Source organism: Oncorhynchus keta, chromosome 7, assembly GCF_023373465.1.
Source record: "Oncorhynchus keta strain PuntledgeMale-10-30-2019 chromosome 7, Oket_V2, whole genome shotgun sequence".
Taxonomy (NCBI): domain Eukaryota; kingdom Metazoa; phylum Chordata; class Actinopteri; order Salmoniformes; family Salmonidae; genus Oncorhynchus; species Oncorhynchus keta.
Genome location: NC_068427.1, coordinates 9219491 through 9240940, shown reverse-complemented (window position 1 = coordinate 9240940; position 21450 = coordinate 9219491). Strand labels below are relative to the sequence as shown.

Genomic DNA, 21450 nt, shown 5'->3' with positions numbered 1-21450 from the left:
TTAGACAGGGTTTCAGGCTTGTTTCTTGAAAAATGAACAAGTAGTTGTAGTTTATCCAATGTGTCCCTCATTAGAAAAGTCTTGTTGCACTCGTGAATGAGTTGCGCGCTCTTCGTTATTTATCTTCCTCATTGAACATACTATTCTCCGTCTTAAATATTATTGTTTATTTAGATAGAGTACCTGAGGATTAATTAGAAACATCGTTTGATTTGTTTGGATGAACATTACCGGTAACTTGTTGGATTTGTTTGTATGCGTGTTGAACGAGTGGATTACTGAAATCAATGGCGCCAACTAAACATACTTTTTTGGATATAAAGAAGGACTTTATCAAACAAAACGACCATTCATTGTGTAGCTGGGACCCTTGGGATTGCAAACAGAGGAAGATCTTCAAAGGTAAGTAATTTATTTTAATCGCTATTTGTGGTTTTGTGATGCCTATGCTGGTTTGAAAAAGTATTTTGATGTGGGGCGCTATCTTCTGACAATGCGGTTGGATTAACAAGAAGTTAAGCTTTAAAATGATGTAAGACAATGTTTAATATTACGATGTTTAATTTTGAATTTCGCGCTCTGCAATTTCACCAGATGTTGTCGTAGTGGAACGAGAGCGGGACACCGAGCCGCAAGAGGTTTTAAAGGCACAGTCAACTTATAAAACTTCTGACCCACTGGAATTGTGATACAGTAAATAATCTGTCTGTAAACAATTGTTGGAAAATTACTTGTGTCGTGCACAAAACTATAGTTTGTTAACAAGACATTTGTGGAGTGGTTGAAAAACAAGTTTTAATCTTGATCGACCGATAGTCATCTGTTCTTTTGATATAAAGACACAACCTATGCTTGAATAAAGTCAACTATATATAGGCTACTGAGCTTTGTCTGATGCTTTAAGCACTGCGATTAAAAATCAAGACACACAAATTACTAAAGAGGGAGCAAGAGATCAATATAGCCTAACCAGAAGAAAAAAACCTGTTCCCAACCCTCCTCCTCTCTCTGCTACTGGTATTAGCAGATTCTGCCATTAAGCTCCTGAAGTTGCCGGTAATAGGCTACACCAGCTGTCGGCAACCTTTTCCATTTGGAATAACAAGTTATTGTACTTTACTGATCTGCGTGCCAGTTATGATTTTAATATGCATGGATCAGATTCATTTAATTTTTAATAGTCTTCATATCTCAAAATCGTGTGGTTAATAAAAATTATATCTAAATGAAAATGATACCAATCTAAAATTAACTTTGCCATTGCCAATATGTAAAAATAGCCTACATAAACCAACAAATAAAAACATTGCAGCCTGCAGTTAGAAAATATCCTAGTAAAAATAAATATCCTATAAAATCACATTTGCTATGCATGACTTGTCTGAAAGAATAGTGAAACATTGTATCAACTATTAACTTGGTCCATCCTGATAGTGATAGCAAATATTCTGGGCCCTCAGTTTCCAGTAAGCTGACAGACAAACAGACACAGCTGTAGACTTTTTTGCGCAAGGGATAAGAAGTAATCAGGTCAGCCTATTGATGACGTTTTCTACGGATCAGAACATGACATATTTACCCCTTTCATGCCGAGTGATTATCGAAAGGGAGAGAGCTGGAAACAACATCAAATAGGCTACATTGAGGAACTATTGTCATTCTCAATGGAAGTAAAAACTTGCTAATTGATGCGAAGATAAAATTACTTTGACAGGCTACACAGTAAAGGTGGGTTAAGACAATCAGAAATAGTATCAGATCCCCAAACGGGCACATTTATAGGCCTACATTTGTATGCAGACCAGGTAGCCTAGGCCTACTTCTATGTATAATCAGGTATGTGTCCTTACTCAAGACTGACAAAAAAATACAAAACTGAAATATCACATTTACATAAGTATTTAGGCCATTTACTCAGTACTCTGTTGAAGCACCTTCGGCAGTGATTACAGCATCAAGTCATCTTGGGTATGATGCTACAAGCTTGGCACACCTGTATTTAGGGAGTTTCTCCCATTCTTCTCTGCAGATCCACTCGAGCTCTGCCAGGTTGGATGGGGAGCGTCGCTGCACAGCTATTTTCAGGTCTCTCCAGAGATGTTCGATCGGGTTCAAGTCTGGGCTCTGGCTGGGCCACTAAAGGACATTCCGAGACCCTCTACAGTGGTTACATCCTCTACAACCACTGTGATTATCATTATCGGACCCTGTTGGTCATCTATGAACATTTGAACATCTTAGCCAAGTTCTGTTATAATCTCCACCCGGCACAGCCAGAAGAGGACTGGCCACCACTCATAGTCTGGTTCCTCTCTAGGTTTCTACCTAGGTTCCGGCCTTTCTAGGGAGTTTTTCCTAGCCACTGTGCTTCTACACCTGCATTTGGGGTTTTAGGTTGGGTTTCTGTACAGCACTTTGTGACATCAGCTGATGTAAGAAGGGCTTTATAAATAAATGTGACTGATTGATTAACTTGTCCCGAAGCCACTCCTGCATTGTCTTGGATGTGTGCTTAGGGTTACTGTCCTTGATAAAGGTGAACCTTCGCCCCCCAGTCAGAGGTCCTCAGCGCTCTGGAGCAGGTTTTCATCAAGGATCTCTGTACTTTTCTCCATTCATCTTTCCCTCGATCCTGACATGTCTCCCGGTCCCTGCCGCTGAAAAACATCCCCACAGCATGAGGCTGCCACCACCATGCTTCGCCTCCCTGACCAAGGCCCTTCTACCCCAATTGCTTAGTTTGGCAGGCAGCCAGCTCTAGGAAGAGTCCAAAATGCTTCCATTTAAGAATGATGGAGGCCAATGTGTTCTGTGGCAAAAGGCAAAAAATATCGGACCCCTCCCTCAGTGGCCGGTCCAATTCCAGGGCCACATTCATGGGCTCTAAGGCCATCTGTTGACTGGGGATAAAAGAAGAAATTGCCACAACAGCAGGTGACCAGCAGAGGGAGCCAAATGCATGGGAAATACAAGTACTAGGAATTAAACAAGAACCAAGCTATAGGAAGACTGAGGAGTGTTATGAACCGACCTACCAAGACGACACCCCAACAGAAGAAAACCTATGGGCATCAGTGCTAAAGTAACTAACATTAGACTAAGTGCTACCATACGTAATGCAATGGCACTCTGTGCTAAGATAGATTGCACTCCCGAACATCTTCCCCCAAACTGAGTGTCTAAAAGAGGTATAAAAGGAGGAGAGATCAGTGCCTAGGCATGATCCTACCCATATGATTTGGACATCATAGAGAATCATCAGACCAGTTAAATTACTTTTACTATACTCTGTTTGTATTGACTACTTTGATCTCAAGGCGCGAGCAAACTATAGACTGGTATATCTTAAAGAATTGTGTTGTACTACGCACCTCTATAAAAATAATAAGTGAACAAGATTGTGTACGAGAGAACTTCGCCCCTCAACAATGCGAGGTGTGGAGAACTCTTGATAGCAACAACGTTCCATCTTTGGTGTGTCAGTAACAATCGCAGTTCGGCAAGAATGAAAAAGCCCAGAAATAGTTAAAGCCTCGTAGTAGCCAAGAGTCGATAAGAAGGAATCAATATCGAAACAGTAGACAGTAAAAACCAAAGGAAATTCGGACTAAATAAGAAGATTATAGTAGTATAAACAGCAGAAGGCTGCAAAAATATTACTACTCTTATGAAGACCAGTTTCGGGAAGGACCAAGGGAATAGAGCGTCAAGGTAAATATATGGGTGTTTGCTTTGTTTAAAGAGTCATAAAGAAGTGTGTTTAAGCTTTTTACCTTTGCAAAATATTACGTGGCATAGCATAGCGCATTAAGGATTGATTGAGCATTATTGATGTATTGGTACTGTATAACCATTGAATTGTAATAATGTGTATAAAGACCAAAAACAGATTGACTTAATAAAAGCTTGAAACTTTGACAACTAGGCCAGATTAACGATCTGGAGAGCAAACGCCTTTGACACTCTCACGGAACAGAAAGTGACCCTGGTTATAGGTTAAAGGGATTGCACTAAAGAATATTTCATTGTGTGGACAATAATATATCTTTGGAAAAGTCAAATACATATAACAATTCTAGTTTCCAAGTGACTACTAGCTGACGAGCATAATAACTAACAGAAGATTAGTTATTAGGTGTTGATATATAAGAGAAGAGGACCCAAGGTTAGGGAGTATAGGAAGAGACTATAAACATAAAGTAATAAAGTCCTCATCTATCCAAGGCCCCACACTAGACTACTGTTATTAGGTGTTGATATATAAGAGAAGAGGACCCAAGGTTAGGGAGTATAGGAAGAGACTATAAACATAAAGTAATAAAGTCCTCATCTATCCAAGGCCCCACACTAGACTACTGTTATTAGGTGTTGATATAGAAGAGAAGAGGACCCAAGGTTAGGGAGTATAGGAAGAGACTATAAACATAAAGTAATAAAGTGCTCATTTATCCAAGGCCCCATACCCGACCGGGAAATAAGGGAGTGACAACGTGAACGAAGGAACAAACCCAACTCACGCGAAGGGCCATTACGAATAAATAGAAGAGTTGGTGGGGCCGCACTGTGCCTAGACACAATCCTGTCTTGGAGCTCTACAGATAATTCCTTCGACATCATGGCTTGATTTTTGCTCTGACATGCACTGTCAACTGTGGGACCTTATTTGGACAGGTGTGTGCCTTTACAAATCATGTCCAATCAATTGAATTTACCACAGGTGGACTCCAATAAAGTTGTAGAAACATCAAGGTTGATCAATGGAAACAGGATGCACCGGAGCTCAATTGAGTCTGAATACTTATGTAAATAAGGTATAAGTTAAAAAAAAACTTTTTTTATAAATATTTGCAAAAATGTCTAAAACCTGTTTTCGCTTTGTCATTATGGGGTATTGTGAGGAGAATGATGAGGGGAAAAATGTAATCAATTTTAGAATTACCATAACGTAACAAATGTGGAAAAAAGGAAGGGGTCTGAATACTTTCCAAATGCACTGTATAACACATATACAGTATGGCCCTCCAGATCTCATTGAAGACTGAATGCGGCAGCTGGGCCAAAATTTGTTTGACACCCCTTGTGTAGAAAGTAGTTATTCAACTTATCACTAGTCTTAGTGGAAAATGTTTTGGTAATGTTGTTTTAGCTCCCACCTTGATGCTGATGTGTACTTTGTGAGTCTTCTCTCCTGCTTCCCTGAGTCCGTTGGTGATGCAGAGAGTCCTCAGTGTCCCCTCCTGCTCCTTCTCGGTGTCGTTTGCACTTTCACCTATGCCAAACTTCGTCTCCAGCCAGTCTGTCAGGATCCTGCAATAAGAGCACAGAGAACACACTCAATAAACACAAGTGTCAGAGGTAAGAAGCACTTGGAAAGCATGAGTGACTAGCTGGTGAAAATAAGTGGAGAGAAAATCAAATGTATTTATAAAGCCCTTTTAACATCGGCAGATGCTTATAGAGAAACCCAGCCTAAAACTCCAAAGAGCAAGCAATGCAGGTGTAGAAGCACGGTGGCTAGGAAAAACTTGCCTCTCCGGCAAATCTTAATTGCAACACTTTTCATAAACTCTTGCGATTGACTCAGAATTTTATTCACAAAAGGTCTGATGATTTTCGCGATAGACACCATTGGATAATTTGAGCCTGTGATCTTTACCACTGGCAGAGATGAGAGCAAGACAATCTGATTTGGATGATGTTGCCTCTCCCATGACTCTGGATGTGTTCTACAGATCTGTTGTGGATTCCACCAAGAGCTGGGATGAGTCCCATGACATCATGAAAGAGCATTACAGCAAACTGGTTGATAAGAGAGATCCATTGTATGTGGTTATCTTTGGAAAGGTGAAAAGCTGAATGAGTTTCAGGACAGAAAGAGGCACTCGGAAAGCATGAGACCAGCTGGTGAAAATGGTCAGGTGTGTAGAGAACGGTGGTCCATGCATCCAGTGCCACTTTCAGAAGAAAGAAAGTCCTCAAGAAGAAACGGTCTCACAGGCTGCTCCTTATCCTGGAGCAGATGCAGATCAAGAACCACAGGATGGAAGCTTAGCTGCGGAGGCTTCAGAGGCAGCTGTCCATCAAACTAAAATCACTATACAGTATTTAGCAGAGCCGGCAAATACATGACACTCTTGGACACAGCCATCAAAGTACTGGTGAGAGTACTTGTATACTGCACTGTGAGAGGGTGTGTGGAATTCAATGGCAATTACATCTGCCACACTGCTTTAGATCTCACCTGTCGGCAATGCTGGCAACACTCTCGTGGTCGCTGGGCAACAGCAGGGTGGCCTTCCAGAAGATTCTGTCAGGTGGGTTAGGAACGTTCTCAACCACCAGCGTAGGCATGTCTAGAGGAGTCCACACTGACTCACTGAAGGGGACACACATATTGTTTGATGTTGTGTTTAATGTCATTGTGAGAGAGTTTGAGAAGTACACAACAGAGAAGAACTACAATGACGTAAGACCGGGGGTGACGGCTTACTTCAACAGCTGCTGGTAGTAGAAGTGGACTCGCATCTGATGGATTGCTTCTTGTCTCATCTTTAGCAACCTGGGGACATTACAGAAGAGTCAGAGGTGTGTAAGAGAGCGAAGAGGGAAAAAAGAGAGAGAATGAAGGACAGAGAGAAGAGGGAGGCGAGGGCCAGAGCAAGGCAGAGTAGCTCCAGTACCTGGTGCTAGACAGGGCCATGTAGCCGGCATTGCCCAGGTTGACCATGCCCCTGGCCAGACAGTCCATAGAGGGCTGGGAGGGGGCACTGGGAGCCAGGGCTTTGAGCTTGTAGCGGGGGTCCACACAGCAGGGGGCGGCAGGGAAGCCCCGCATCTGTCTCTTTAGCTGCCTGCGTACCGCCACCACGTCGCGCCACCTGACGGAGAAAGAAATAGGGAGAGAGGGGGTGAGAGGGAAGCTTACATGTCTTTTTGTTGTGCAAAACTTTTGTGGAAAGTACTAAGCAGCGCACAGATCCCTCGCGCACTCAACTTCGGCAAGATATGTCGAGTTTCCTTGTAGGCCTATTCGTCGGGGAAACTGTGAAGCCAGCTGTATAGTCTATTGGCTGCAAAACAATGTGTCTGTTTGCAGCTTTTCATTCAAATCAGGCAAAGCTCGTCTATATATGGCCTAAAATAAATATATAGGCTATAGCATACCCAATTTTGATCCGTTAGGAAAATAGAACATTTCATGTCCCAAAAAATGATCTTGTAAAAGGCCGACATTTGGAAGTTTCAATATGACTTTAGAAACGGTGTGATTTTAGAGACACAAAGTAACAGTAGCCTATGACTAAAGGGTTATGCTATACATCATCATTATTCCCATCATTCCAATTTAATCAAGTCACAATTATCAACTTTGGTATTGGGTAGGCCTACCAACGGAAAACGTCTGAAAATGATTATGAAATTCTAAAATAGCCTTTCCTATCTTTTTTTAATTTTCAGAATTTCTGAACTGCTACGACGCTGTCCTGCAAGACTTGGCGAAGACCAACAACTGAGTGGAAGGCTGGCATCGAACATTTTCGGCGAATCTTGGCGCTAACCACCCCACCGTTGGAAGTTCATCGAGGCATTGCAACAACAGCTGCAGAGGTGAAATGAGACTTGCTGTCATTCTGCCACCTACTACAAGCAACAGAAGGAACTCAAGCTACTGGGTTCAGAAGTACACCATGACTGAACAGCTGGTGTCTTACCTGAAGACTCAAGCTGAAAAAAATTAGCACCTAGCCTTCGTGACACATCCATTTCAACCCTTTCAATGACTCCAAAATCCTTATGAGACCAGAACATTAAGCACATTCTTGGACGATTTGTTCTGAACTTATTTTTATGGCGCTGGATTGTCATGTAGCCTACTCTTATTTTATATATTTTTTTGTTATTTAGAAATATATGGTTTTAAGCATACTTATTATTGCCCGATAATATTTTGTATTTTGCTAAGCGTTTTTGTTGGTAAATGTTTTATAGTGAATGATTGGTGTAAAACCTAGATAAAAATGTAGAAAATAGATATGGGCTATTTCTAGCCTTCAGCCTTTATATGACGTATGAACAAATTTATGTACAATATTCAGGCCACTACTGAACCAAGTTCTGTTGGCTTATGTGCTTCACAGCTTCCCCGGATACTCAACGTATTGTAGCCTCACGAGGACGAAAGAGTAGCGGAGGAAGGAGTTCGCGTTTTCTGCAGTGGTCACGGTAAAATACCCCGCTTTATGGCGGTGCTTCGAGAGAAGGAGTCAACACCCAACAGAGAGAGAGGGCAGGCTTTGAAAAGCAAACATGAGCCTTGAAAATAAAACAGCAAGGACCAGAGTTGGAGAACCTTGATAAAGGGTCTCCACGATGTCTGGTGGCCCAACTGTCAACCTAAGCAGTCATAGTTGTCATTCAAATGCCTTGGTTGTACCTCTTAATGTACTTCTGTATACGCTGTAGCTCCGCCTCCAGGATGTCTTCCACCATGAGGAATATCTCTTTATCCAGGGTCTCCTCCACCAGGAAGCTGCACACCTCCTCAGAACAGCGCGCCACACATGCTGCCTCCTCCTCCATGGCTAACCTGACACACATATATTGTTAGTGAAAATGACTAATGTCTGGTGGCTATTGCACGTCGGCAAAAACAACAGAGGCTCGACAGTACTGCACAGGTGCATATACACAAGGGAGAGACAGCACCATGAACATGGGGCTTGTGGTGGATATGGAATCAGGAATGTGAGTTTTGAGTGTAGAAGGGCAGCTCACTGGATCTCGGAGGCGGCAGTCTCCTGGATACACTCGGTCAAGACCTCTTGGCTTATCTCAGAACAGAGAGAGTCACTAAACTGGGCCAGGAAGACTTCGTGCTCCTGCTTTCTCCTGCCAAGGAAAAGAGGGAGAGACACGGATAATGAGTTGGAAGACATTGGACTAGAAGTTGGATGTGGAGTTACATGTTAACAGGTCAAAACTTGGACTAAGTGATTTGTTAAACTTCTGCTTCCAATGTATGGTTAAGAAAGCGAGAGATTAATAACATAATATATACCATTTAGCAGACGCTTTGATCCAAAACGACTTACAGTCACGCGTGCATACATTTTGCGTATGGGTTTGCAGCTAGGGTTAGGATTGAGATCAAGTTGTTTCAGAGTCTCTGACCAACCTGGCTTCCTCTATCCTGCGTTTTTCCTCGGCGAGCCTCTCTCGCTCTGCTTGGACCTCGGCTGTGGACACCTCCCAAAGCATCTGCTCCACCACCTCGCTCACCACTGCCTCCATGTGGACACTGCTCGCACTGCAGCGAGACAGAAAAAAAAGGCATTGGGTATCAACGTGAAAGGGGATGTTCAATGCTACTCCTGATGTACCACAGTGTATGCAATCTTAAGTCAGTCTTAAACAAACAAAGCAATAATATAGCACTCACCTAAGAGCGGCTGCAGCGTAGTCGGCCCCAGCGCTGGCAACCTCCTGCACCACCGCCTCCAGCACCTCCTCTACCACGCACTCCAGTTCTGCCAGGATGTCCTACGGTAGTAGGATGGACAGAAAACATGAGTCATACGTGCAGGGGGACACATCTCCTACCCTTCAGCTGACTTTCATACACATCTAGAGGCAGAGCCTAGAGCTATGACCAAAAAGAAAGCAGCAACGACCTAACAACAGTCTTAACCCACCATTTTTTAAAATTTAACTAGGCAAGTCAGTTAAGAACAAATTGTTATTTACAATGACGGCCTACCCCGGCCAAATCCTAAAGACACTGGGCCAATTGTGCACCGCCCTATGGGACTCCCAATCACGGCTGGATGACATACAGCCCAGGTTCAACCCAGGGTCTGTAGTGATGCCTCTAGCACGGAGATGCAGTGCCTTGACCACAGCGCCAATCGGGAGCCCATTTGGGAAACACTACCACTAAGGCAAGCTAGCATCAACCCACTAGGGGTTTCTCGCTCTCTCACCTCGTCAGAGTAGATTGGCTCAGGTTTGGGCGGGGGCGAGGGGGGTCTGACAGGCTGGGTCTGGGCAACATCAATGGGCTGGAACAGTTGCTGTTGGAGATCTGCTGCAGGGTGGACCTGGACAGTGAGCTGGGCGGGCTCTGGTTCCCCTGTCTCATCTGTGCCCTGCAATGGTTGGGCAGGCTCGGTGGCAGTGGCAAGGCCGGGGTACGGTGGTGGAAGATCCCCGAAGAGTCGTGGCTCTACCAGCAGCATGACAGGTTTGTTCTGCGGCTGGAGCTCAACCTCCGGCTGGGCCTTGACTTCTGGCTTCTGCAGGGTGAAGGCTGGCACTGGGAAGAGTCAAAATATTTTTTATTTTATTATTAATTCTCAGTCAGAATGATAAAGATTACAACACAGCAGCAATTGTAAAGAACATGGACACCCCTCGTACCTGTGACATTGAATCATTAGCTCAAGACTACCAATACAAACTATTGAACATTTTCACATTTTAAGGGTATTAACAACTCTAGACAACTCTAGACACCATGACAGGCTAAATAAACAATGTCAGTAAGGGCCGTCTTGAACATCAATCTACAGGCAAAGCGGCTCTACAGGCCTCTACAGTTTAGCCATCTTGAACTGCAATGGCTCCCATACCCGTTACAGCCACCGGGCTGCTCCTGAAGAGTGTGGGTTCTGCCAGCGGACCCTCCCCCCAGTACTTGTTGTAGGCGTCGAAGCTGCAGACGGGGGCATGTTGGGGCGGGTTGGGCAGTGGCCCTCCGTTTACCACCTCCCCAATTAGCACAGCCCTCTTGGCCATGATGACATCTGACTTCACTTGGGGTAGGTTCAGGTCTGGCTCCTGCCAGGCCGTGCGGCTCAGTTCCACCAAGCTGTGGGGTCAGGAGGTTAGAGGACATCAGAGAAGGAAGTCTGTTGCTTGATGACAACAATTACCCAGTGAAACATTGAAAAGTGACTATAGTGATTCATCTTTTGATTTTTTTTTTTTGTATGAATACTTTAAGGGGCAATTACCCGTTGCTACATCCATTGTTGGACTTATAAATTAACAACATGTACACATTGATTCTTGAAGAATATAACTTGCCTCATGAGCTTTAGTTCAACTGTCGTAACCCACCAAAACGCACACCATCAGAAACGCTGCGTTTTATATAGACAGTCAGTGTTTTTTGCTTCAATAGGAGTGGTCACGGGCATGCAACTATGGTTTCCGTTCACACTAAATACATTAGTGCAACACATTTGGCAGAAAATAGCTTCATTTTATTGAGAAAAGTGAAACGCTATTTGTCAAGCAGCCGTACGTATGTAAATTAGCTTACAAAGACAATGAATGGAAATCCTATTTGTAATGTTTATCATAGAAGAAAATGTAGCCAGTTACATTTCCTTATGTTTTGCTTGAAGTTAATCTTGCATTTTACCAGCTAAAAATACACAGAGAAAAGTTGATACAAAGTCAGAGAGCCTTCCGTTCGTGAATGTGGGAATGACGACGAGTGGAGAAGAGCAACTGAAGCACATAATTTGTCTGAAGCAATCACAAATTACAATAAGAAGCATTTTAAATCTGTGTTTACACCAATGTTTGTAAACAACATAAATGTAAACAAACACTATATGAGGAATGCCCTAAAAATTGTCAAAGAGCCACATTAGTCATTGACTGTTCTCTCTGCTACCGCACGGCAAGCGGTACCGGAGAGCCGAGTCTAGGTCCAAGAGGCTTCTAAACAGCTTCTACCCCCAAGCCATAAGACTCCTCAACACCTAATCAAATGGCTACCCAGACTATTTGCATGCCCCCCCCATTCTCCCCCTCTTTTATACCACTGCTACTCTCTGTTGTTATCATCTATACATAGTCACTTTAATAACTCTACCTACATGTACATACTACCTCAATTAACCGGTGCTCCCGCACATTGACTTTGTACCGGTGCCCCCTTGTATAATATAGTCTCACTATTGTTATTTTACTGCTGCTCTTTAATTTCTTGTTACTTTTATTTCTTATCCGTAGTTTTTAAAACTGCATTGTTGGTTAGGGGCTCGTAAGTAAGCATTTCACTGTAAGGTGTACAGCTGTTGTATTCGGAGCATGTGACTAATACAATTTCATATAGACTCAAAACATGGTTAAAACTATACATTTTATTTCATGGATGATATACGTTTCAGCGTTTTCGCAAAACAGGGGCGCGAGGTACTCTGTTATTGTTTCTACTGCTTATTGCCTCTGGGCTCTTTACTGTTGTGAAGATGTTACATTTCAAGCGATACATGGAGGTGCAACCTGAACATCAAATAAGAAATGTTATTTTTTGTTTTCTGTATGCTACAGGTTTTATTTCTTCTCTCCAGTAAATATGTTGGGTGCATATATTGTTTTAGACAGGTACTGGTACTGACCCGCCACTAACGTTGAGGCCGAATTGCTGGATGAAGTCAGTGGCCTCAGTGGCGTCTTCGAACATGAGCATGCGCACCAGATCCTCCAGGGGGAAGATGGTGGACCTCTGAGAGCCCGCTGTGTGGGCGTTATTCAGGGTCCTCAGGGCCTTGCCCCTCACCTACACACACAGGAATGCATACAAACACATAGGCACAAACACACAAACGTCCATCAATTCTAAAGGGACAACCAGTTGGGATGTGACCCTCATTTACTACAGGTTCAACTTCCTACTACTTTTCAAAGCTAACTACAGACCCACTAAAAATCACATGGAGGAGGAATGTTACTAGGGTAGGTGACTTTTATTGCTGACCTGGTTGAAGTATCTGTGCAATAGGCAGCCCGCCAGGTAGGAGGCAGACTTCACCAGCTTGAAGAAGCGTACGAAGTTGTTGCTGTTGAGAGCTGCGAATGCCTGCACGGCAAATTTCACCTCTGGAGAGTTGCGCACCTCGTCCCTGAACTGCTGCACCTCACTGTGTGGACCACAACAAAAGAGAGCATACTCTCAGTCAGAGTGGAGGATAAGGGTGGTGTTTGAAACAGTAAAACAAAGACAAGCTTACAGTTCATCAGTAGTATGTTTCCAAATGGAGAATAACTAGGGTAATGTCACATTCGTAAGAACTAAACAGAAGAAAATGGTCTGTAACGAAGGGAGACTGGGAGGTAAAACTGGCCAATAAGAGACACTTATTACCTTTTCCGTTACCAAATCTTTTGCTACAGTGTACCCTAATAAACACGACCCAATCGTTGGTGAGTGACTCACCGGAGGACGTCCCCAACGTCTAGTTTGAGAAGTACGTTGTACTGGCGGAACTCAGCCTCCTGGGGGCAGTAGACACCCCTGGTGGACAGGTCCTGGTACATCTCCTTCAGGCTCTGCAGGCACTTGGTCATGTTCTCGTTGTTGATCTTGGCGTCGAACGTCATCATGTGCTCCTGGCACAGGTGGTGGGCACAGTGCACATGGAAGCGGGTGCACTTCTCGATCAGCGACACTGTCAGCGGGTCGCACAGGTGCTGCTGGGTGATGTCCTGGGAGGAGAGGAATAGAGTTAGCAACTCCAACGGACAAAGCCCCTCAGACCACAGCAATGTGTTATGAACACTTTTTCATTAGCTTATATATTTTTTCTGCTCTCAGCTACTCAGCATTTCTTAGCACTTTCCCATTCCTTTAACTTGCCTAGTTAAATAAAAAAAATACAAATTGTGACACCGATAATAAACTATTAAAAAAACAGTACCAGCTAGCTAGCTAACCAACAGTAGCTGTGTGTACCTTACGGATGCCGCGGGTCCTGTTCCACACAAAGTCGTACCAGTCGCGGTAGTTGTCGTGGCCCTGGTCCATGATCTGGGTGACGAGGTAGTCCATGGTCATGCTGAGCACGGGGAGGGGCCGCAGCTCGTAGGGGAGGGGCTCCTCCTGGTCTGCCGACGACCTGCTGTACTCCTTGATGGCCGCCACGTGGTCCACCTGGACAGGAAGTGGTTACATGTCATTATAAAATGTATAAACAAGGTTGATATCCTTTAACTGAGACGTTTGGACAGGAGTATATCCCACTCACAATGTCAAGCACTTGGAGTTTGAGGACATATCTAGATAAATAGCACACATATCAAAATCATCATTATTATGATTATCATATGCCATTAAGTGGAACATTCTATTGATGACAGGGTGGTGTACTTTACACAACAGTAGCACAGGTGCAGTATACTTGCAAAATGTGTGCCTGAGAGAATTTGTGTGACTTGAAACAGGGATAAAAGAAATGGCTTTACCCTCTCAGTGTCTGGGACGACCTCGAAGCAACTGAGCTGGTTGCGCGTCTCCCTCATGTAGCGCTCCTTCTCAGGGCACATGTCTGGGCATGTCCCCACAAAGAAAGACAGCTCCAGGTCTGTCCGTTTGGGCCTCCCTGCACATTGAACAACAGAACCAGTCAGCCTCTACAGACCAGATTTTTATTTAATGTTTATTATTATTACTTTCATTTCTTCATTGTTGTTATGCCAACAGTCAAAGAAATCAACATTCAGCTCTTTCTTTCATGTCAACTAATGGCTTCATACAAGAAATGCAGGAAAGTCAATTCAGAAGTGCGTGGCCAGTTCCAGGACTGCATGTCAGACTGACAGCTCTACTATACCTACCAGCTCGCAAGATCTTGTCCCTCTGCTCCAGGAAGCGGTACTTCTCCTCGGCTGTCTCAGCCACCTGGCCAATCAGGTGGAGGAGGGAGGAGGGCACGGGGCGCTCAGAGCTCTGGCCCTCGGAGCTGCTGTCCTGCTGGGGCTCGCTTTCAAACTGCAGGGACTTGGCTATGGACGGCTTCTTCACTGGGGAGCTGAGAAGCAAAGTGTCTTTTTTATATCGGACTTCACATCCTGATGTGTTTAGATATTAACTCTAGTCACCCACGGCTAGCTAACACCCACAGTTATCCCCCAGTTAATAAGCCTCGAAAGTATCTATTATCTTTACAGTATAAGTCGTATGTTTCCACAAGCATTTCGGGTTATAAAAGCACTTCACAGAAACAGGAAGTCTGGCCCAGCTAGCTGTGAGGGGGAGCCAAGGTTACCTCCTGCTGAGGTTGACGGTGCTGCTGAGGGCAGGGGCTCTGGGGAGTGGCTTCCTCAGTGGAGAGGAGGACTGGAAGCCCCCCAGACTGGTGTCTGAAACCTGGTTGTCCCTGTTCCTTTCTTCCTCCTCTCCCTCTGGGGCTCGATCGCCTTTCTTCCCCGGGCCTGACACAAACACATAAGGAGCAATACACACGAGCGCGCACACACACAATCAATTTCTAAAGACAGAATGGCTTCAATCAAGGTGCATGGAAATACAGGGGCAGCTGATCAAGAGCTGGACAGTGGGCTACTTGTCTGTCAGATGATTTCCCTTAGATAAGCCTATTAATTGCATACTTAACTAGAAACAGTAATTTGGTCTGCATTGTCTGTCTTAACTCTGCAAAATAGGAGGATGCGGCCACAAGGACTTACTGTGTTTCTTCCTCTGCCAGAAGATAACAATTTCCTGTCTGTGCAGCATTTTACCCTTCTTCTTTGCCTTTGCTGCTGATGCCTGAAAGGTATCACAGACGTTTGAAAACAAACAAAAAAATATTCTCAGTTAAATTCGGCACAATCATATAATATGTAACGGAACTGAGAATCCCCAAAAGCATGTCAAGTCGCTTCTGTTGTCTGTAGAGTGGTACTCACGTGGTCTTGGAAGTGGACGATAGCCAAGTTCTTATGAGGTCGGCAGTAGACCCGGCAGACTTTCCCGAAGCGGCCAAAGTGCTTTTCTATGACATTCTTTTTGTTGAGGCTGAGTGGGATGCTCTTGCACTGGAGGATGGTGGCGTCGTTGGGGGACATGCCCCCCAGGCTGTCCGTGCTCTCGCTGCGCTGCCTTCTCCTAGTTAGGGTCTTGGTCTCAGCGTCTGGGTCGGGGGCTTCCACCGAACCTGGAGGAAAAGGTGAGAAGAAAATCAGCATGACAAAATCTGTGATACAAATTAAACATTTTGTTGGTACATTTTGGTTCACAGCAAGTAGTGCTTTACTTCATTTTCAAGATGAGGACTTACCAGTCGCCTCTGCTTTCTCCAGAACCTCTCTGGTGGGGGCCTGAGCACTGGGAGGAGTAGCGGGTCTGAGGCTGGTGGGAGCTTGCGTGTCTGCTCTCTCCCCCTCCCCCCATCCTGGAGGCTGCTGCTCCTCCTTCACGGGGTCCCTCCTCACTGAGTTGGCTGTGGATTTCATAATGCCACTCATTGCCCTGGAGAAGAGTCCACCCACGGGGCCGCGGGAGGACCTCAGGAGAGGCCGTTTGGAGGGGTGTCTGGGTAAGTCAGCTCTGGCTTCACCTTGGGCGTCCTCTGATTGGGCAGGCTTCCTTGAAGCGGCTTTGGGACTCACTGGCTCCTCCTTCCGCTTAGTTCCTTTTCCAAGTCTCCCCAACACGGTCACTTCCCTGGTGCTCTCCTCATCGCCAACTTTCTCCTCGCCTTGGGCCTCGGTTTTGAGGTCTCCGAATGTAGAAGTCTGGCCGAAGCAGACTCCTCCAAACAGGGACATTGGGGGCGCGGGCTGGGACTGGAGGACTTTGGTAGAGAAGCTGAAGGAGGAGGGGCTGCTGGGGACCGGAGCTGGTTGGGGGGCAGCGGTGCTGGAGCTGGAGTTAGTGCTGGAGAGAGCGGATGGCTGGGAGAATGTGAACTGCAGGCTCCTTCCGGAGCCTATGCTGAGAGGGTCTTTCTGGGCCAGGCTGGTAGTGGCAATGGAAGCGGAGATGGAGGGGGCCACCGCCGGCTGGGAGAAGCTGAAGCCAAGCGGGCCACTCTTGGCTCCGGTCAGGAGAGAGAAGCCTGAGCTGGCTGGTCCACTGCTGTCCTTGGTGCTGAAAGAGGGCTGGGTGGTGGTGGTGCCACCGAAGGGCTGCTCGGATGCAGAGGCGGGCTGGGGGTTAGCCGGCTCTGGGCTGGCACTGAAGATGGGCTTAAACAGCACCTCGTTGGACGGCTTGAAGCTGAATTCTGACGTGCTGAAGCCTCCACTCTGGACAACGCTCTGAGCTGTAGCAAAGGAGGTGGTCGTAGCGCTGGGTGGCGGCTGGCCAAAGGGCGACTGGCCAAAACTCAAAGGCTGTGCCGACCCTGCGGTGGTGGTAGTGGTGGGGACAGAGGAAGCTTGGGAGATCCCAGAGGAGAGGCCGAATGCCGGGGCCTGCTGCTGCCCGTATGCAGGTGGCTGCCCAAAGGCAGCGCTCTGTCCAAAAGCAGGCATCTGTCCAAACCCAGAACTCTGAATCTGTCCGGTGGCCTGACCATACGATGGCGGGGGAGCGCCACTAAACCCAGAGCTACCCTGCCCCAATGAGGACTGACCAAAGGCTGGAGGCTGACTTATTGAAGAGAATGTCGAGGTCTGCCCTGACGCCTGACCTAGTCCTCCACTTTGCCCAAAAACAGAGTCTTGTCCAAGCGAAGGCGTCTGCCCAAATGCCGGAGACTGACCAAAGACCGAAGGCTGACTGAAGGCAGACGGTTGCCCGAATGTTGCAGTTTGTCTAAATGCTACATTCTGTGGAGGGTTGGTGGAACCCTCCTGTCTGAAGGCCTGGAACATGCCACCAGTCTTGTTAGTGTTGCTGGGGGCCTGGAAAGCTCCTCCCTGCTGTCTCCCAAACAGACTATTGGGATGCATGGTGGAAATGTCAGAATAGTCTCAATTGTACTCAACGGCAGTCACTTATTCACTTGAACTCACATAAGCCGTTCTAGAGTCCAGGTTGCGGAAAGTGTGTGTTCCTCCATTTGAAGTGTCTTCAGTGAAGCATCATTGCGCCTGAAAACAAGCAAAGTAAACATTAGCATGTTGATGTTATATAGCTAACTTAACATGTTTTCTAACGTGGTTTATGGAAACGTATTCATGTTATCTACATTTTTTAAAACTAATTATGTACACGTAATTCAGATTCAAAGACTACGTAAACAATTTAATGGCGTACTTTACATGTAACTAGCTAGTTAGTTAACATGTTGTGACTTGGAAAATGTTAGCTAGCTCACGTTAGTTACATCATGTAAACCTAGCTAGCTACCGTTTAGTTTGTTAGCGCGCTAGCGCATTTACAAGACGTGCTACTTGAAAATTAAGGACATCTTTAATAACGCTAAAACGTTCGGTTGCTTTTTATAATACAGACGGACTTTACCTTTATATTGTTTCAAACAAGATAGCTAGTGAGCTACTTTTTCAGTATTCCCTTATGCTCATCAATTTGAATAGAAACTTGCTGACATCCGGTTCCGGTCCAACCTATTTAGGCTCCCAGATTCTACATTCCACCCCGGGAAGGATCCGCAAGAGAAGAATGCCAGCTGAAATGTTCATTGTTTGTTTGAAGCAATAGGATATTTTGTCATATAATAATATTTTGGATTTGTATCATTACATCAGCTCTAGAGGACCTTGTTGTAGAATAGTACATATTTGTATTCATAATCTAAAATAAGAATGCCTTCAACAACTGGAACGACTGAGTCACCTTGATTGAACCAACGAGCATTCGCCGGCTAGCAACACGCTAGTTACCTAGGATACCTGTTTCTTGTATGTAGACATTCGTAATATTTACGACTACTTGATAAAAACAATTTCCTTCGGAGTTTTTGTAACATTAGTGACTGGCGTTTTCAAATGGGTGTAGTTCTACGGAATCTTCAGAACGTGGTGCCGTTGCGACGCGCGAGGCTACGGAAGGATGTGGAGACGTTGAGGCACATATTGGGCATCCAAAAATTTGATTTGGGAGTCATTTGCGTGGACAACCGCAAAATTCAACGCATCAATAACATTTATAGGAAAAAAAATATGCCCACTGATGTCCTCTCATTTCCATTCTATGAGGTTGGTATCTAAGTTGCCTTCCCAGCATTCATCTGCCCCTGTCAAGAGGTCTGGGATTTCATGGCACGGGTGTTAATGCACCACAGGTTCAAGATGCAGTGGTGGGATGGTCTCTGGCCTTTGGAAGTGTTACCCTGTTCGCTATGTGAACATTTGGAAATAAAATGTAGGTAAAGAAACGGCGATCAATGTTTGTTTTGTTTTTAAAGGAGCTGCGGCCTGGGAAGCTGCCCTGCCCCATTTACAGAGATGAACTGAACCTTGGAGACATTTTCTTGGGGGTTGAATACCTGATGAAACAGTGCCAGCAGCAGTCTCAGGATCTTCATGGAATTCTCACAGTGAGCAAGCTACTAGTAATACAGCCACACAATGCATGCACAACATGTATTTTATTTAACTAGGCAAGTCAGTTAAGAACAAATATTTATTTACAATGACAACAGTAATATCATGCAGACATTAAGTCACATTTTCAATCAAAGCCAGGGTCTTTTTGGCGGGAGCTTAAGAGTGAGGCGGGGTGGCCCACCTTGCCTTTTAGAATGGTGTGATTAACATTTTGTCCTGTGACTATCATGTGATAATCATTCACATGCAAAAGTATAACGTTTCTAGAGAAATACTTGCCAGCACACACTAAATATGGTTCTGGGTCCCAAGATTGACAGACAATTGCCTTTATTACACTAATCACTAGTAGTTGCATTAGTGCTTGTTCATTTTACTTTTTTTTGTCCCCCTTCTCCTTGCTCAGTCAGTCACTGCTCATGGAATCTGTCATTTGTTGGGTTACAGACATGAAACTGAGGAGGAGTGGAAAGAGGTATGGATGATAAGTGCAATGGCTTGGTCCCACATTTTTCCAATGAAAGATTTCCTTTTAACAGTTGTATATCTGTGCTCCCAGATGCTGCAGAAGGAAAGCTACATACTTAATGAGTTCAACAGATTCACTGGCAGACAGCTGGTGCCTCTGACCAAGAAATGTAGCCAAGACGGGTGACCACCAAGAAGAACCACCTGCAATGGAAGGCCTTTGAAATGAATGGACTTAGCTTTGAATGGATTTGGAAACTTGCAAAGACGATTCCTTGATCATGAATAAACTGCCCATTTCCAAGTGATAGCTACAGACAGTGTCAGCCTTCATGTGATTGCTTTTTTTTTTTTACAATCAAACTGCACTACTCATGACTTGACAATTAAAACATCCAAAACCATTGTTTAAATTCATTTTTATTTTAAAATGTGATGTAGGAAGTCAAATACTGGAGCCTGAACTACAAAAAAAAAAAAAAACTCCTCTGCTACTCCTTTGCCTTCCACATCAGACACGCTTGTCAACCTAAAACATGTTCATTTTCACTTAATGCAAGCAGGAGACCAGTAAATAGCTAGCCAAACCCTAATCTTAGCAAAAAGTAGTCTAAAAGATGTGAATACTGGCCTGGTCAGGTGTGATGAGACACCCGAGCTGGCCATTATAAACAGACCTCTGCTAAAATAAATAGTTAAATCTTATGGCCTTATTAAAAGCAAAGCCTATGCAGGATAGCTTACGCATGTAATACATGTTCCTGCATTGTCAGCGGTTTGAAGGAACACATTCTAAACAAAGTGGTTGTGCATTTTTTTAAAGTAAAGCGCTTTAGAAAAAGAAACTACCGGTTCTGTACTGGGAGGCACTAGGGAACCCCTAGGAGCGTAAGCTTCTAAAAAAAAAGCAAGCTACTTTATTAATGTTTAGTTTGTCAAGGTGATAAAACATGAATAAAACAGCAACAAACAGTCCATATGTAAATCATTGCAAGAAATTGAAAAAAACAAAAACATCCTCAACTCTAGAACAGAATACAAACATAAGCAGTATTGGCAAATCTATGCCACAAAATAAATATTGCACCACATGTATCCGATGCATATAGAAGTACTAACCTTAAATTAGCTTTAATTCCAGCACAGAATAATAAATCTTGGTTTTAGATAGATTATTAGAAATTGAGTCAACCATACAAGCCATCTGACACTTTCTATCAAAGTTCTTAAATGCATGATAGTTAATATCATACAAGTGCCAAGAAACTATTTTACAAGTTATTCAACAAATCATAGAAAAGAAACAAAGTTTGGGGGCTAATCTCTCTCAGGCTTGAATAAACAAAGAACATAGTCAACTCCTATATTTTGAGTGTGCTGCATGTCTCATTTCTGAGTAGACCTGGAGAGAAGAATGTGGGCTGTATGTGTGCTGATGTCTTGTGCCTGACAGAAGCTACCTTGGTCTGTTGCGTTTTGTTTTAAAAAAAGGGGACAAAGTGCCTGAAGAGGGCAAAATCTGGACGGCAATCAGTAGTACTGGAGAAGGGTTCTCTTTAACCCGACACGTCTGATGGGGAACAGCTCTGTGCTGTTGGAGTGTGTTGGTTGGTGTGATTAATTGATGACAGACTGGTGGCTCAGAGGGGCTGCAGGACGGTCCTCCCTGCCTCTGAGGCTCCTCCACTGGCCCCGGTTCTCTCCAGCTCAGAAAGCTCCTCAAAAACATCC

General features: G+C 44.6%; 3 protein-coding genes across 5 annotated transcripts in view; 1 reads left to right on the top strand and 2 right to left on the bottom strand.

The window, feature by feature from the left end:
• The window catches only part of mcm3ap (minichromosome maintenance complex component 3 associated protein), a 25366-nt gene extending 7021 nt beyond the window's left edge, over nt 1-18345 (bottom strand). Inside the window, exons 1-22 of one of the 2 annotated variants that reach the window (XM_035773191.1) lie at nt 18206-18345; nt 17755-17832; nt 16074-17677; nt 15703-15950; nt 15481-15562; nt 15060-15225; nt 14629-14822; nt 14257-14393; nt 13748-13945; nt 13232-13500; nt 12773-12935; nt 12414-12574; nt 10629-10867; nt 9981-10312; nt 9440-9540; nt 9176-9307; nt 8776-8889; nt 8435-8587; nt 6681-6878; nt 6491-6559; nt 6242-6376; nt 5154-5307 (exon numbers count right to left, since the gene is read on the bottom strand). In XM_035773191.1, the coding sequence (XP_035629084.1) occupies nt 5154-5307; nt 6242-6376; nt 6491-6559; nt 6681-6878; nt 8435-8587; nt 8776-8889; nt 9176-9307; nt 9440-9540; nt 9981-10312; nt 10629-10867; nt 12414-12574; nt 12773-12935; nt 13232-13500; nt 13748-13945; nt 14257-14393; nt 14629-14822; nt 15060-15225; nt 15481-15562; nt 15703-15950; nt 16074-17677; nt 17755-17801 (4896 nt within the window). In that variant the 5' untranslated portion in view covers nt 17802-17832; nt 18206-18345. Of the gene's footprint in view, nt 1-5153; nt 5308-6241; nt 6377-6490; nt 6560-6680; nt 6879-8434; nt 8588-8775; nt 8890-9175; nt 9308-9439; nt 9541-9980; nt 10313-10628; nt 10868-12413; nt 12575-12772; nt 12936-13231; nt 13501-13747; nt 13946-14256; nt 14394-14628; nt 14823-15059; nt 15226-15480; nt 15563-15702; nt 15951-16073; nt 17833-18205 lie in introns of both variants that reach the window. The other variant, XM_035773192.2, reaches the window with a different exon arrangement.
• ybey (ybeY metalloendoribonuclease) lies at nt 18338-20123 on the top strand. Its single transcript, XM_035773198.2, has 4 exons — nt 18338-18900; nt 19110-19241; nt 19658-19726; nt 19811-20123. The coding sequence occupies exons 1-4, from the start codon at nt 18691-18693 to the stop codon at nt 19904-19906; spliced, it is 507 nt and encodes a 168-aa protein (XP_035629091.1). The 5' UTR covers nt 18338-18690; the 3' UTR covers nt 19907-20123.
• The window catches only part of LOC118385937 (ubiquitin carboxyl-terminal hydrolase 37-like), a 31389-nt gene continuing 30060 nt past the window's right edge, over nt 20122-21450 (bottom strand). For both annotated transcript variants that reach the window (XM_035773194.2, XM_035773193.2), the window contains exon 24: nt 20122-21450. In XM_035773194.2, the coding sequence (XP_035629087.1) occupies nt 21360-21450 (91 nt within the window). In that variant the 3' untranslated portion in view covers nt 20122-21359.